The following is a 13,455-nucleotide window of genomic DNA, read 5'->3' on the forward strand; positions in this document are numbered from 1 at the left end:
GACCCGTCTGTCACCCATACACATATCTGACTGAGCTGTTATTGTGTGTATAAATATTCGACTGCTGCCACAGTCACCCCCACAGCCCTTAGACCCGTCTGTCACCCATGCACATGTCTGACTGATCTGATATTGTGTGTATGTCTGTTCAACTGCTACCACAGTGACCCCCACAGCCCTTAGACCCGTCTGTCACCCATGCACATGTCTGCCTGATCTGATATTGTGTGTATGTCTGTTCTACTAGTGCCACAGTGACCCCCACAGCCCTTAGACCCGTCTGTCACCCATGCACATGTCTGACTGATCTGTTGTTGTGTGTATGTCTGTTCAACTGCTGCCACAGTGACCCCCACAGCCCTTAGACCCGTCTGTCACCCATGCACATGTCTGACTGATCTGTTGTTATGTGTATGTCTGTTCAACTGCTGCCACAGTCACCCCCACAGCCCTTGGACCCGTTTCTGTCGCCTGGGTTGGCACCCGCCGCTCTGCTGAAGCATCTGCCCCCGACCTACATCGTCGCTGCCGTGTTTGATCCCTTGCTGGACTGTTCAGTTGGTGAGTGTCTGTGCGCGTGTGCGTCTCTTTGTTCGCCTGGCCATCTGTGTTTGTGTCCGTGTCCATCGAAGTGTTTGGACTATCCTGTTAGTGTATTTGTCCCTGAGTGGTGTGGTGTATCTCCCTTGTCGCAGTTTGCTGCTGCGAGGCTCACTGTGCGCCACGATTTCACGACGCATATAGTATCCATAGTATTCACTTAGACCTCTCGTTAGACAGAGCGGTAGAAGGATGTGCGTACACGTGTGTGTGTGGTGTTGTTAGTCACATAGACTGTACGCACATGTGTGTGTGGTGGTGTTGTTAGTCACATAGACCGTGTGTACATTTGTGTGTGTGGTGTTGTTAGTCACATAGACTGTGTTTACATGTGTGTGTGTGATGTTGTTAGTCACATAGGCTGTGCGTACATGTGTGTGTGGGGGGTTGTTAGTCACATAGACCGTGTTTACATGTGTGTGTGTGGTGTTGTTAGTCACATAGACTGTACGCACATGTGTGTGGTGGTGTTGTTAGTCACATAGACCGTGTGTACATTTGTGTGTGTGGTGTTGTTAGTCACATAGACTGTGTGTACATATGTGTGTGGGGGGTTGTTGGTCACATAGACTGTGCGTACATGTGTGTGTGTGGTGTTGTTAGTCGCATAGACTGTGCGTATACTTTGTGGCGTGCACATGCTGTGGTGTGTTGTATTGTTCTGTTGCACAGACTTTCGATATCTTTGTACATACTCGCTTCGTCCACGAAGTTATTTAACGTATATAACGTGTCTTTTTGAGACTTTCGTGGGGTTGCTCCATCTTAGCGTGCTTGTGTCGCAGTGGTGTAACAAAGCTCGCACTGTGTATATGCCTGAATATACGTATACAAGCACTCTTACGTGGTTTGTTTACGTATATACGGTTAAGTCGCATTTGTGTTGAGCTGACTAAATTTGTTTTGGCGCATGGCGTTCATCTTTGGAACTCAATAATCTGCTTCGGCTTATAGTTCCTCCGAGTTTACAGTTATATCCCATTCCGTGTCTTTGCCATACAGCCTATACCCTAAAATTTGGGACACGCACCTTACCATACGAAACATACCCTGAAATTTGGTACAAACAGCCTACCATTCAACCCATACACTGCAAATTGGGACGAACACCTTACCATACAATCTATACCGTACAATTTGGGACATACACTTACCATACACAACCTAAACCATACAATTGAGGACAAACACCTTACCATACACAATCTATATATTGAAATTTGGGGCAAATATCTTACCATGCACATCCTAAATCGTACAATTTGGGACATACACCTTATCATACACAACGTATACCCTACAATTTGGGCCAAATATCTTACCATACACCGTATACTCTAAAATTTGGGAGAAGAACCTTAACATACGAAATATACCCTAAATTTGGTACAAACACCGTACCATACAACCCATACCCTAAAGGTTGGGACTAACATCTTACCACACAACCTATACCATGCAATTTGGGACAAGCACCATACCATACACAATCTATACCTTAAAATTTAGGACAGACACCTTACCATACAACTTGTACCATACAATTTGGTACACACACAGATTTTGCCAATAGACTACGCATGCTGGGCAATGAGGTGACGTTGACGGTTTGCCCCAACGTGTCGCATGGTTTCTTGGCCTTCGCCACCCGAGGGAGGTATGTAGACGTGGTTGTGGGTTTTTGTTGTGTGTTGTCTCGCCCGTACCTACACACAGAATGCCATAGTATCACTTGGGGCATTACCTCTGCTGTTCAACTGTTTCTGACCATGCTATAGTATCACTTGGGGCATATCCTCTGCTGTTCAACTGTTTCTGTCCATGTGTTCAGTGGGGATGAGATCGCAGACGCAGCCCAGGAGTGTGATAAGATTCTCCAGCGCGTGTTTGCCAAAGACTTTGCTACCGCCAAAGAGTACAATAAACCAAATATGGACAGAATACTGTCACCGGTTGGAACGGAACATGTCATCATCGACAGGTATTACCGGATGGAGTGGCCTTAGTACACCAGCGTATGAGTATGGATGTGTGTCATGGCAAGGATATATATCTATCTATCAGTTGGAATAATACAACTGTTTGTGTGTGTATAGATGTGTGTGATGGCAAGGATATATCTCTTTCTATCGGTTGGAATGAAACAGCTGTTTGTGTGTATATAACGCGTGGTACAACTGAGTTGAACTGTCTTCTGGCGCGTCAGTGGCTTGTTTTTATGGCACAAAGGTTCCTCGGGGCTGCTCGCTCTCAAACGGCACCAGATTCATTGGTCCTGTATTACGCATATACGGCATTTGCCGCATGCATGCACGCATGCCTAGCTCTCTGTTGACGATATACACTAAAGTAAACCGCCAACCCAGGGCGGGTGCAGGATGTCTGTGCGGGTTGCCTCGTGCATGCCTCGCCCTCGGACAAGATACACACAACCTTACAATGCCACTGTGGCAGTTAAATCCTCCCCCTCTGGACACCACGTGGGTCAGACTGGCTGTCCTATTTCAGTGCACAGTTCTTCTTGGAATGCTTCCTGCCGGTTTGCGTCGTATTGTGTGAGCGTTCTGGAAGTCGTAAGTACCGAAATATTCGTACTTTGATGTGCTTATCGACATACCATTGCGAAGTGTGCCGATTGGGGCTTTTCCTTTCTCGTGGCTCAATTCGCCCTGTCAGGATACCTCTGGGCCGCATTTCTCTTCTTGACGCCCTGTCTTACCCACAGTACAAAACTCAACACCACAGTACGACAATTCATTACCGTAGTACACAGCTCATCCCCACAGTACGACCTCTCACCACCACAATACGACCTCGCACCACCACAAAACGACAACTCCCCACCACAGTACGACAGTTCGCAGCGCTAGCGGTGCTGATGGTGATTCAGAAGCCAGCGCTGAGACTAGCACCAAGGCTGGTGTAAGTCCTAGGGATTTCGGTATTGATACCGGTACTTTTATACCGGGACTGAGTGCGGGGACGGATTTGCTGTCTGCGTTGCCCTCTGCCGCTGCGGTGGTGGACATGTCACGAGAATTTTGTATGTGAGTTGTTGAACTCGTTGTGTTTCCGTTTTACACGAGATGTGAATGGTAAAGATCTGCTCTGACATAACACTAAGCTTCACTGCGACAATGTACATGAATTAGAAAGTATCACGTTAACTGTGCGTTTTAGAGTTGACCTATCTGTAGACTGGTTCCCTGTGGTTTCCGATATCAATACCTGTATCTTTATTCCGGGGTTGAGTCCGTTTCTCTTTGCAGCTGCGGGTGAGTGGACAAGGAGTTTTTAATTAAGGAATGAGTTGTGGTGTGTATTAGTCTAACCGATGGGTGACAGTGAGAAAATTAGTTCTGGCATGTACTAGTTCTAGTGTATGTGGTGAGAGACTTGGGTTGGCATGTTTAAAGGTGTGCACGATACTGAGAGTGTGTGACAGATGTATACTTTGCATTGACCGGGTTTTATATAGTCTTGATGTTTGTTGCGCGGGTTTGAACAATGTGATTATCTGCTAGCTACCCTAACCGTCCACATTTAAACAGTAGGCATGGGGGGGGGGTCAGACAACACAATCAATGATAGCACCAATGATGTCACACACACCAATGTGTTGATACCATTTGCTGACTGCCCTGAGCATTCCTCTTTGCACAGTGGGTATTGTGGGGTTCGAAATGGAGCGCCAGCAAAAACCGGTGGATGCGGAGTTCGGTACCACGCGCGACTTGGATCTGCAGCAGCTCAAAGAGATCTCCCGCCGACCAACCAAGCACATGCGAGCAGCATCCCAAGACGCACAATTGCACAAACACGGGGCCACTCTACAGCACTATTCAAACAACATAAACAACCCAAACAACTCAAATGCCTCAAACGTCTCACACAACTCAAACAACTCGAATACCTCAAACGCCTCACACAACTCAAACAACTCAAATACCTCAAACGCCTCACACAACTCAAACAACTCGAATACCTCAAACGCCTCACACAACTCAAACAACTCAAATACCTCAAACAACGCAAACATCTCAGGCCCAAACAAGCATATGGGGCGAGGTGTTTCTGTAGCGGGAGAGCCGCCCAATACCCATTTACGTGCACCTCTGATATCAGCACAGACAGATACACAGGCGCCAACGACACCACCAGCACTGCTGACCCTAGGCCATGGTGGGTTGCGACGCGAGCATGACCTGTGCGACGCGGCTACATCAGTTACCGCACCCACACCCACACCTGGTGGCTCGCCAAGCATGGGCAGATACTCACACTCTACTGAGGCGGATGGTACACATCACACGCTGGCGCACGCGGAAAATAGCGCCGCTGCTCGCGCAGAGGCTGATGAAAGAACGAGCGTGCAAAGGCAGGCACACGCACAGAGCCCGACGTTGCTGAAAACCGGACGAGACCAGACAGTTCCGGTGAGTATGCACCCATTATATGAAACATCGGACAATGGAGACTCGTTGCTGGGCAGGGAGCAGTATATCTCTTCTAAACGGGCTTGTACGAGATCGATGGACAACTCGTGGCTTGCGGCTGTGCCTGTGAATGGGCCTGCGACAATGGCATTTGGGGCAGTCGATTACTCGGCGCACGCAGACGGCAGGTGGAGTAGGCAGAGCTCTGGGGCTGATGGGAAGGAGACGGATGTGTTGTCTGCTATAATATTGGTATGATGGAACTCAGGAATAGGTCGGTCGTTTCAGGATTATGGCCATCTATTGTGTAGTATCAGGGCTTGGATGCATATGTATGCTTTGACTTCGGCTAATTATCTTCAGGAGCTGCGGAGTACGTAAGAATTCGACAATCTGTAATGCTTATTTTGCCTCTTATAGCACCTTCCACTGTTTGGTGATGTTCCAAGGGATTCCAGCAATTCAAATTATCATATCCGATTATATCATCTATTTATCAACTTTTTCGGTTTCAATATTTCCAGGCGCTGAGAAATGACGACCACGGGAATGCCTTGCGTATAGCGCAGGAGCGCTTACATCAACTTGCGTCGGTGTGTCACGTGTACGTTGTGTCAATGAACTCGTAAACCTAAACCCTTATTTGTTTTTCACTGGGACAATATACGCTGGTTTGCACCGGAGACATCAAATAGATTAAGAGTGCTTACTGAGATTCCCAATTTCGTAGATTGAAGTGCAAATGATCCAGCTGTGCTTTCGAATTCGACCACTTATACCAGTGTGCAGTGTCTTGTTTGCCAGCTTATATTGCTAATACAGTTGGTTTCGAACTTGTCCTCTATGCAGCTTGAAGGCGTCGAATTGGGATCCAGACGACCACAAACCTCCACTACAGAACCGTCATCATCCGACTGAATATAGTAGGCGAATTAAAGTTCGGCTTCGTGCCGAGTCTCTCAAAGCAATCGATAAGCTTTTGATGGAATTGCGGCTTGTTTCAGGCGGGTTCTTGAGAATTTAAATGTCATTCAGGATTTATATACGATGGTGATAGTAGGCGGTCAATAATCTCGTTCGCAAATTGATAATCCCGAGATAATTATCTATGCGTGTTTGCAATATGCTCATTTAGAACTTACACGATCCACGATGGGTATACAATCTACCTTCCGATTTCAGACTGCTATTTTTATTTTTATTCACGTTTATCCTTTCGAATGCATGCTATGCCGATTTTAACAGGCGGATCCCTAAAATGCCTGCACCTATACCCCATCGCTTGGTACCTAGCTCTCCATCCCATTAAAGGCACAAACGGGCACATCTATAAGGCTGGCTAGGAGGAAGAATCATTACCTTGTCCTATTTCTCAATGGATTATCTTGAGCTGAAAGTATTCAGAAATGTAACCACCTGAGACTCTGGGATATTTATTATGCCAATATCTCGGTAGAAAACATATCATTATAGAAAACCAACTAACAATAATTTCAACAGAGTCTCCACTCTAAAAAAAAAACAGACTATTTGATTTTTTTGAATCTTACAATTACCTACAATTGCGTATCAACGTATACCAGTTCTAAACCCTAAAAGTTTCATAATTTATAATATAAGTTTATCATGTGCTTCTACTATTCGGAACCCGTTGATTTTACAGTAATTCGGATACGAACTATTTAGAAATAGTAAATTTTCTGAAACGTTGAAACGAGATGGCGAGCAAGGTAAGCGAGACCGAAAACTATTCCGCCAATTTCGAGCTTGGTGTGCAAATAGGGACGCACTTACAGACATCCCGCAATTGATTTCGACGCCGTTGACACTACATGAAGCGGTGTTAGTTTAAAAAATTATATCTGACCGAGGTGAATCATCAATGCTCAGGACAAAATCATCCGAGCCGTCGAGTACACCGGTGGGTAAAGGAGAAGCCTTGACTGTACAATCACGCATGGTATCAAAATGAGAGCATCTGGAGCATCCACCGGCGAGATCAACTAATATTGCCGATTCTACCGGATAGGGGTAACAGTCATATTCACAATCTGATGATACTCGCTAACAACAATCGCAATTGAGGATCCATAAGGATTGATTCATTAGACGGAAAAGGGACTGCATGGCCAGCCTCAATCAGAACAGTTTGATTCCGAACAAACAAAGAGAAGCCGCATCTGTTAGCCTGGCGATGAATAAAAAACGGGGAGATACAACCAGTCTATATTTAACTAGGGCTACGCACTTTCAGTCTTAGATTGGTGCAGAACTGCGAGTTATTAAAACGGAGAAGACTGTGGGAAGGCAAAGGGTTTTTTAAGGTTATAGATAAGTTTGATATCAACTACATAACGACTGGATCGAAAAGACTTAAACGACCCTTTCGATACTAGTGATTTGGCGTCGTCATCTAGATCTTTCAAGGTTTTTGATCAAATCATGCTTACTGCAAACAAGCCTACGTAAGAACCTTTGGTTCGAATCAGCACATCGAGTTTTAAGCCATCATCTTATAAGTATAATAAATTGAAGAAAGATAAAGCTGCTATTAAGAAGTTGAAAACGTGGAAGGAACAGAGCGAGATTATTGTTCATTTGTTTTCGACGGACCCTAGACCGGAGTTGTTGGTTCTATTATGGTACCGCTGGACGAGGGAACGCCAGTGTCTCACTACCTCTTGACATTGAACACACATCGATCCCGTCTCCAAACTCAGGAGATGTCACCTGATAAGTTGAACATGTGTGTGCTCTGGGTACAAACATGTTTCTGGTCTACGAGAAAGAATCAGGAAGTGTTGTATGAAGACATCCATCAATCTTATCCAGACAAGGTACGCGAGATTTCAATCGAAGGACCAACATATGGTAACATGAAACTGGCTGTTCTAACTTTAACTAAATTTATTTCGAGATCAGATCAGACCTTTACGAAGCATTCGAGTTCATCGTGTGGCAAGAAGCATTATAAAGGGTGGAGACAAAGGTGGTTAGAAGAACAAGCACATGCAAGGTTCTGATGGACCCAATAACAATGTTGTTAGAGCGTAATGTAGTATACTTTAAATAAAGTGCAAATGTATGTATTTATTTCTGACCTCACCGTTGGTAGTATACCTAAGCTGTTTATGCTAGTGTGCAGCCGCTTGGGTTGACCAGGGTAAAACCTCATATGGTAAGTATGAGAAACCTTTTGCAGAACACTTTAACACTTCGAAGTATACACACTTTTCTGCAACTAAATCTCACGCTGATCACATGATACCCTTCCGCATAAGTGTATCTCACATAGGAACGCAGCTATTGTTAGAATGTTGTGGTTGGCAGACTTAATCCACTCTCGGGAGTCGGTCAAAGAACTCAATCTGTTTTCGGGAGTCGGTTAAGTATTCACTCAACTCTCGGGAGTAATTTAAGCAACTTGATTAGCTCTCGGGAATGAGCTAACTCTAATAACTTCTATAAATTAAAGTGGGCTTCTTGCTGCAAAGTTGGTCTGAGACCTGTAGTCTCTCAGTCAGATAGAGTTTCTCACCTGGCAAGTTATTTAAAACCTTTCGGACTTTTACGATGTCACAAGGGTAAATTAAGGGGGCTTAATGTGATGATGCCTTTGAGCAGCTCAAAATAGTGGTTCAACAGGCACCAGTAGTCCAGCCACCGAAAGATGGAATATCATTCAGGGTAGCGACAAACGCATCCTACATGGCGTTGGCAGGCGTGCTACCGAGATACGTACAATTCTTTAGCAGGGCTATGAATTCGTCACAAATCAACTACCCAACGGTGCAACAAGAGCTTCTAGCTATTGTGACTGCACTCACTCATTTCAAGGATTACTTATACGGTACACACTTTAACGTACTGTGCGATCAGAAGTCGTTGCAACACCTAAAGAACATGAAACCCAACTCACAGTTGGTTAGTTGATAGCACGACACTATCGCAAAATTATCATTTGTCATATCACATATTCCGGAAATTCACATGCTGTCACGCTTCGTACCGGACTTCGACAAGGTGGTTCGGTAGTTACTAGCTACGGATTGGATGGCCAATCCTGAATGATTCAAGATCGCAGACAACATATATGGTCCACATACCATTGATATGTTTGCAGCTCATCATAATACGCAACCGCCGAGATACTGAACTCTGGAACATCCAGAAGATGTTGCGTTTCAAATCGACTTAACAGATGAAAACGCATGGGCAAATCCACCGTGGTTGTTGATACCACAGTTGCTCGATTATGTACACATACAAGGTGCAACCATCACGTTGTGTTGTCCCTTAAGACATTCAGATAAATGGCTACCACAGTTGATCTCAATGATACGATATAAGCTCATATATGTGGATAGAGTGGTAGATACTTTCCTCTACTAGGGTACCAGTGCTGTCCAAAAAACGCCTTGGCGACATACAATAATATGTCGAATAGGTCCTGTTGGAACAACCAAGCGGACACAATCTGAGACCTTTAAAAGTAAGGTTGAAAAATCCAAGATTCCACAGTATGCGGTACCAAGGTACGATCTAGTCCTGCAGAAGCAGGGAGGAGCATGTCACTAACGAAGACATCTTACAAGAAGATACGTTCAGATAGAGCAACTGTATACGAGGCCGAGACAAGATTACAACTCAACCAATTGATGAACGATTTTCCGGATGTATACGAACATGTAACTCAACTAATGGACATGTCGGATATTAGTAGAATGCATACGGTAGAAAAGTCTTCAAGTCCAGGTAATGAAGTAGTGGAATCCTCACCTCCGAACTTGTCATTGTAAATCCTTCGGAGGAAGTTATTCTGGTTGAGGCAGAATCGTGCGCTTAAAGACATGGATAAGTATATGACTGAGAATGATTGCAGGAGGTACGGGATTATACATCCAAACCTCAAACAGTATATATCTCATGTACCACGAATGCAACAGCTGCGAAGCTAACCGGATCAAGCGCTAAGGATGCGCCCCGTTACGAAGCGTATCTGAAGACGAGCCGTGGCGCCGGGTTATCATTGATCTGGTTTAGCTATCAACGTCTGAACACACGAAAGTTCATTTATGTGTTTCGCACATTTCGACTGGCCAGCTATAGTATGTTCTGACAACAACAGTGAGTTTAAAGGCGACACCATGACGACGCTATTGCTCGTTGCAGGATGCCATAAAATGTGTGTACCTTACAAGTCTCAGACACAAGGTGTGAATGAGGTGCGACACGGAAAGGTAAAGGAGTTCATGCGTAAAGCATTGTTAGAAGATGCTGACATGTGGCCTTACTCAATTATTTGGGTACAGACACAAATGAACGAGAAGCGGGTTCAGTCACTGGTACACCGCCCGCTCGCTATTTCAGGGGCCGCTATAGTGGATTACAAGTACCTTTCAACAAGGATTCTCAGGAAGATCATATGTTACTATGGTCATAGAATATGCGTCGTACCAGAGACGTAGCCTTTCCTTGTTTGAGGGAGACGAAGGACATCGCATTCAAGAAGAGACAGAAGCGATGGAATGATTCAAAGAAGATAGTCGAGTTTGAGGTAGGCGATATAGTCAACATAATGGCTCGCAATTCCGACACAACTGTGCTCACGGCTAAGTATATTGGACCAATCAAGATGATTTCAGTGGCCGATAAAAAGATAGGAACATACGGAGTTATCAATGTTGACGGTTCGAGCGCTCTTAATATCGGACACATCGCATTCCGACGACAGAAATTATCTTTCGTCGCGCACGTGAAGCTACTACACCTCTTATGTCTTACGGGTTTAAGAAGATTCTCGTTAAGTACAAACATCAATGATGACATGACTCATTCCACAATGAAGTTTGAAGATGGAGTACAATACGATCTATCACTATTTGATGATCCAGGCTTACTAAAAGCTTTTGATAAGGAGTTTCGCAAACGCCTACACAAGTACAAGGCTGATGATGATGCTATCTTACCGTCCTCATGTAGTCAAGGTTTATCCACAGACATCTTTCATTCCAAGTTTTATAGATCATGGAATGTACGTACCTCCGAAAGGCACTAAGAAAACGTCCTATCCATTGTCGATAGGACCACAAGGACCTAGACACAAACGTCTTAAAGTAACCGAGTAACTTATAAAGTCTAAGCATGCTTTGTCTATGAGTGTTAGCGTGGTATGTGGGGGACTAATAGTAAAGTGCTAGTGCATCTAAAGTATGGTGCATTCGAATACATTTATTTATGATCTCACCCTCAGTTATATACTGATGATGTTTGTACTAGTGTTCAACCACTTGGGTTGGCCAGGGTAAAAACTCATACGATCAGTGTGAGAAACATTATGCAGAACACTTTAGCACTCGGATATATTTTCTAGAAATAAATATATCATATTCTCTGTTACTACACTCAGTCAGTCTCGGACCTCGGCTCTCGGCTAGCCGGTGGCCCGTGTCCTATAAATAGAATAATCTGATAAGAAGTCTCAAATTACTCTTACGTTCTCTCGGGCTGACCCACCTATACTTATATTAATTTGAGAACAAGTCCCAAATTACTCTCGGGCTGACGACGTAAAAAGTTATTAACGTATATAGAAATATGTCCACTACTGTAATGAAAATATAGATAAGCATTGAGGCAATTATATAATCGAAACCCGTTTTTTCTTTTCGCTTGTACAATTCGTGTAAGCTTTTTGAGACTATGTGCCTCAAAACACATATAGGCCAACATTGGAATTTCCAAGCTGAAGGGAGGAAGGGGGGGGGGGGGGGGGTACAGCGGGTTTCTATAGTAGAAGTGCATGTTAAACGTACATTATAAACGTATTAACGTTGAAACGCAATACTATTATGAAACCTGGTATACGTTGAAACGCGATTGTAGATAATGTCAATGCAATATAATCAAATAATCTAAATTTAGATATATCGAAATGCAGAGAACAAACAAACGAACAAATAGTATATTTACTAGTTATTTGGAAATACAAATGTATAAAACAGAGAACTGAGACTCTGTTGATATTTAATGTTGGTGGTTTTTCTATAGCGATAAGATTTCCACCAGAATATTGTATATTTATAAAAGTGGAAAGTCTCAAATGAAATTGACACTTGATGACACATTTTGTATTGCCAACTCTCAGCGCAAGATAATCCACTGAGAAATGGAGCATGAAAATGATCCCCTCTAGCCAGCCTATGTTAATGGGATGGAGAGCTAGATACCATATGACGAGGTATAGGTGTAGATATATAGCTGCACCACTATGGTGTTTTTGCTTTCTTTTGTTTTCTTACGAGAGTTTTAGGGTTTTTAGGGTTTAGGGTTTAGCTCAGGCCAGATTTTACATCAAGAAATCAATGAAATCATCTTTGATTTATGGAAGTCATCAGAGTTAGCTCACTCCCGAGAGCTAATCAAGTTGCTTAAATTACCCCCAAGAGTTGAGTCATTACTTAAGCGACTTCCGAGAGCAGATTAAGTTTCTTAACCGATTCCCGAGAGTGGATTAAGCCTGTCAACCACAACATATTAATAATAGCTGCGGTTCTATGTAAGTCACAACCTATGCGGAAAGGCATCATGTGATCAGCGTGAGATTTGGCTGCAGAGATGTTGAAATAGAAAAGCATCGAAGTGTTAAAGTGTTCTGCGTAAGGTTTCTCATACTGATCAAATGAGTTTTTACCCTGGACAGCCCAAGTGGTTGAACTCTAGTACAAACACCATCAGTATATATCTGAGGGTGAGATCATAAATAAATTCATTCGAACGCACCATACTTTAGATACACTAGCACTTTACTATTAGTCCCCCACACCGCACGCTAACACACCTTACAAAAACGTCCTGGTCACCTTCACACTGCCTCATAATTGTTTGCGTTATATTCGTCAGCGCACAGCAAAGTTTTCGATTGTAACTGATTGATGTCCCCAGCACCATGTTATCTACTGGATATCTTATCGTCTGTGTCTCCACTCTGACACCTAAAATGGATTTGTACTATTGTATTGACGTGAGCACCATGTAAAGAGCTCTGTGTGCGTAAAATCCTCGGAGTAAAAAAAACAACTTGTTGATGGACACTTGTGTCCATAGCAGAATTTTTATCTGCACAATAAGGGTTCCCCTTCAGGTGTGTCATACCTTGTCTATTCTGTCTACTGTAAGTAACTTGTCTCCGCACATATACTTGCAACTACGTCACCCAGTGCGGTACGTAAATCTTGTCCTACCCACTTGTCTCCTGGTCATAGTATACCAGAGTTGATCGACAGTGGCCTCTCTACCCAGGCCTGCACCAGTACCCACAAATCACCCCTCTGCAAAAGTTTGTCATTTTTCTTAAAAAAAAAATCCGCACCAAACAAGGACATGTCCTTGGAAATATTCGTATGCGCCACCTCTCACT

At 43.9% G+C, this 13,455-nt stretch overlaps 3 protein-coding genes across 3 annotated transcripts; all 3 read left to right on the top strand.

Annotated features, from left to right (window-relative positions):
• Positions 1 to 2,431: 2,431 nt before the first annotated feature.
• On the top strand, positions 2,432 to 3,651 carry SARC_06699 (hypothetical protein; the record flags this gene model as incomplete). Its single annotated transcript, XM_014299377.1, has 2 exons — positions 2,432 to 2,581; positions 3,450 to 3,651. Coding segments are annotated over 2 exons (352 nt in total), but the record flags the coding sequence as incomplete, so codon positions are not given.
• Positions 3,652 to 4,283: 632 nt separating this feature from the next.
• Positions 4,284 to 6,001, top strand: SARC_06700 (hypothetical protein; the record flags this gene model as incomplete). Its single annotated transcript, XM_014299378.1, has 3 exons — positions 4,284 to 5,288; positions 5,561 to 5,629; positions 5,886 to 6,001. The coding sequence occupies 3 exons, from the start codon at positions 4,284 to 4,286 to the stop codon at positions 5,952 to 5,954; spliced, it is 1,143 nt and encodes a 380-aa protein (XP_014154853.1). The 3' UTR covers positions 5,955 to 6,001.
• A 4,196-nt stretch (positions 6,002 to 10,197) lies between these two features.
• Positions 10,198 to 11,164, top strand: SARC_06701 (hypothetical protein; the record flags this gene model as incomplete). Its single annotated transcript, XM_014299379.1, has 2 exons — positions 10,198 to 11,023; positions 11,061 to 11,164. The coding sequence occupies exons 1-2, from the start codon at positions 10,483 to 10,485 to the stop codon at positions 11,162 to 11,164; spliced, it is 645 nt and encodes a 214-aa protein (XP_014154854.1). The 5' UTR covers positions 10,198 to 10,482.
• Between the last annotated feature and the right edge of the window lie 2,291 nt (positions 11,165 to 13,455).

Source organism: Sphaeroforma arctica (assembly GCF_001186125.1).
Source record: "Sphaeroforma arctica JP610 unplaced genomic scaffold supercont1.490, whole genome shotgun sequence".
Taxonomy (NCBI): Eukaryota; class Ichthyosporea; order Ichthyophonida; genus Sphaeroforma; species Sphaeroforma arctica.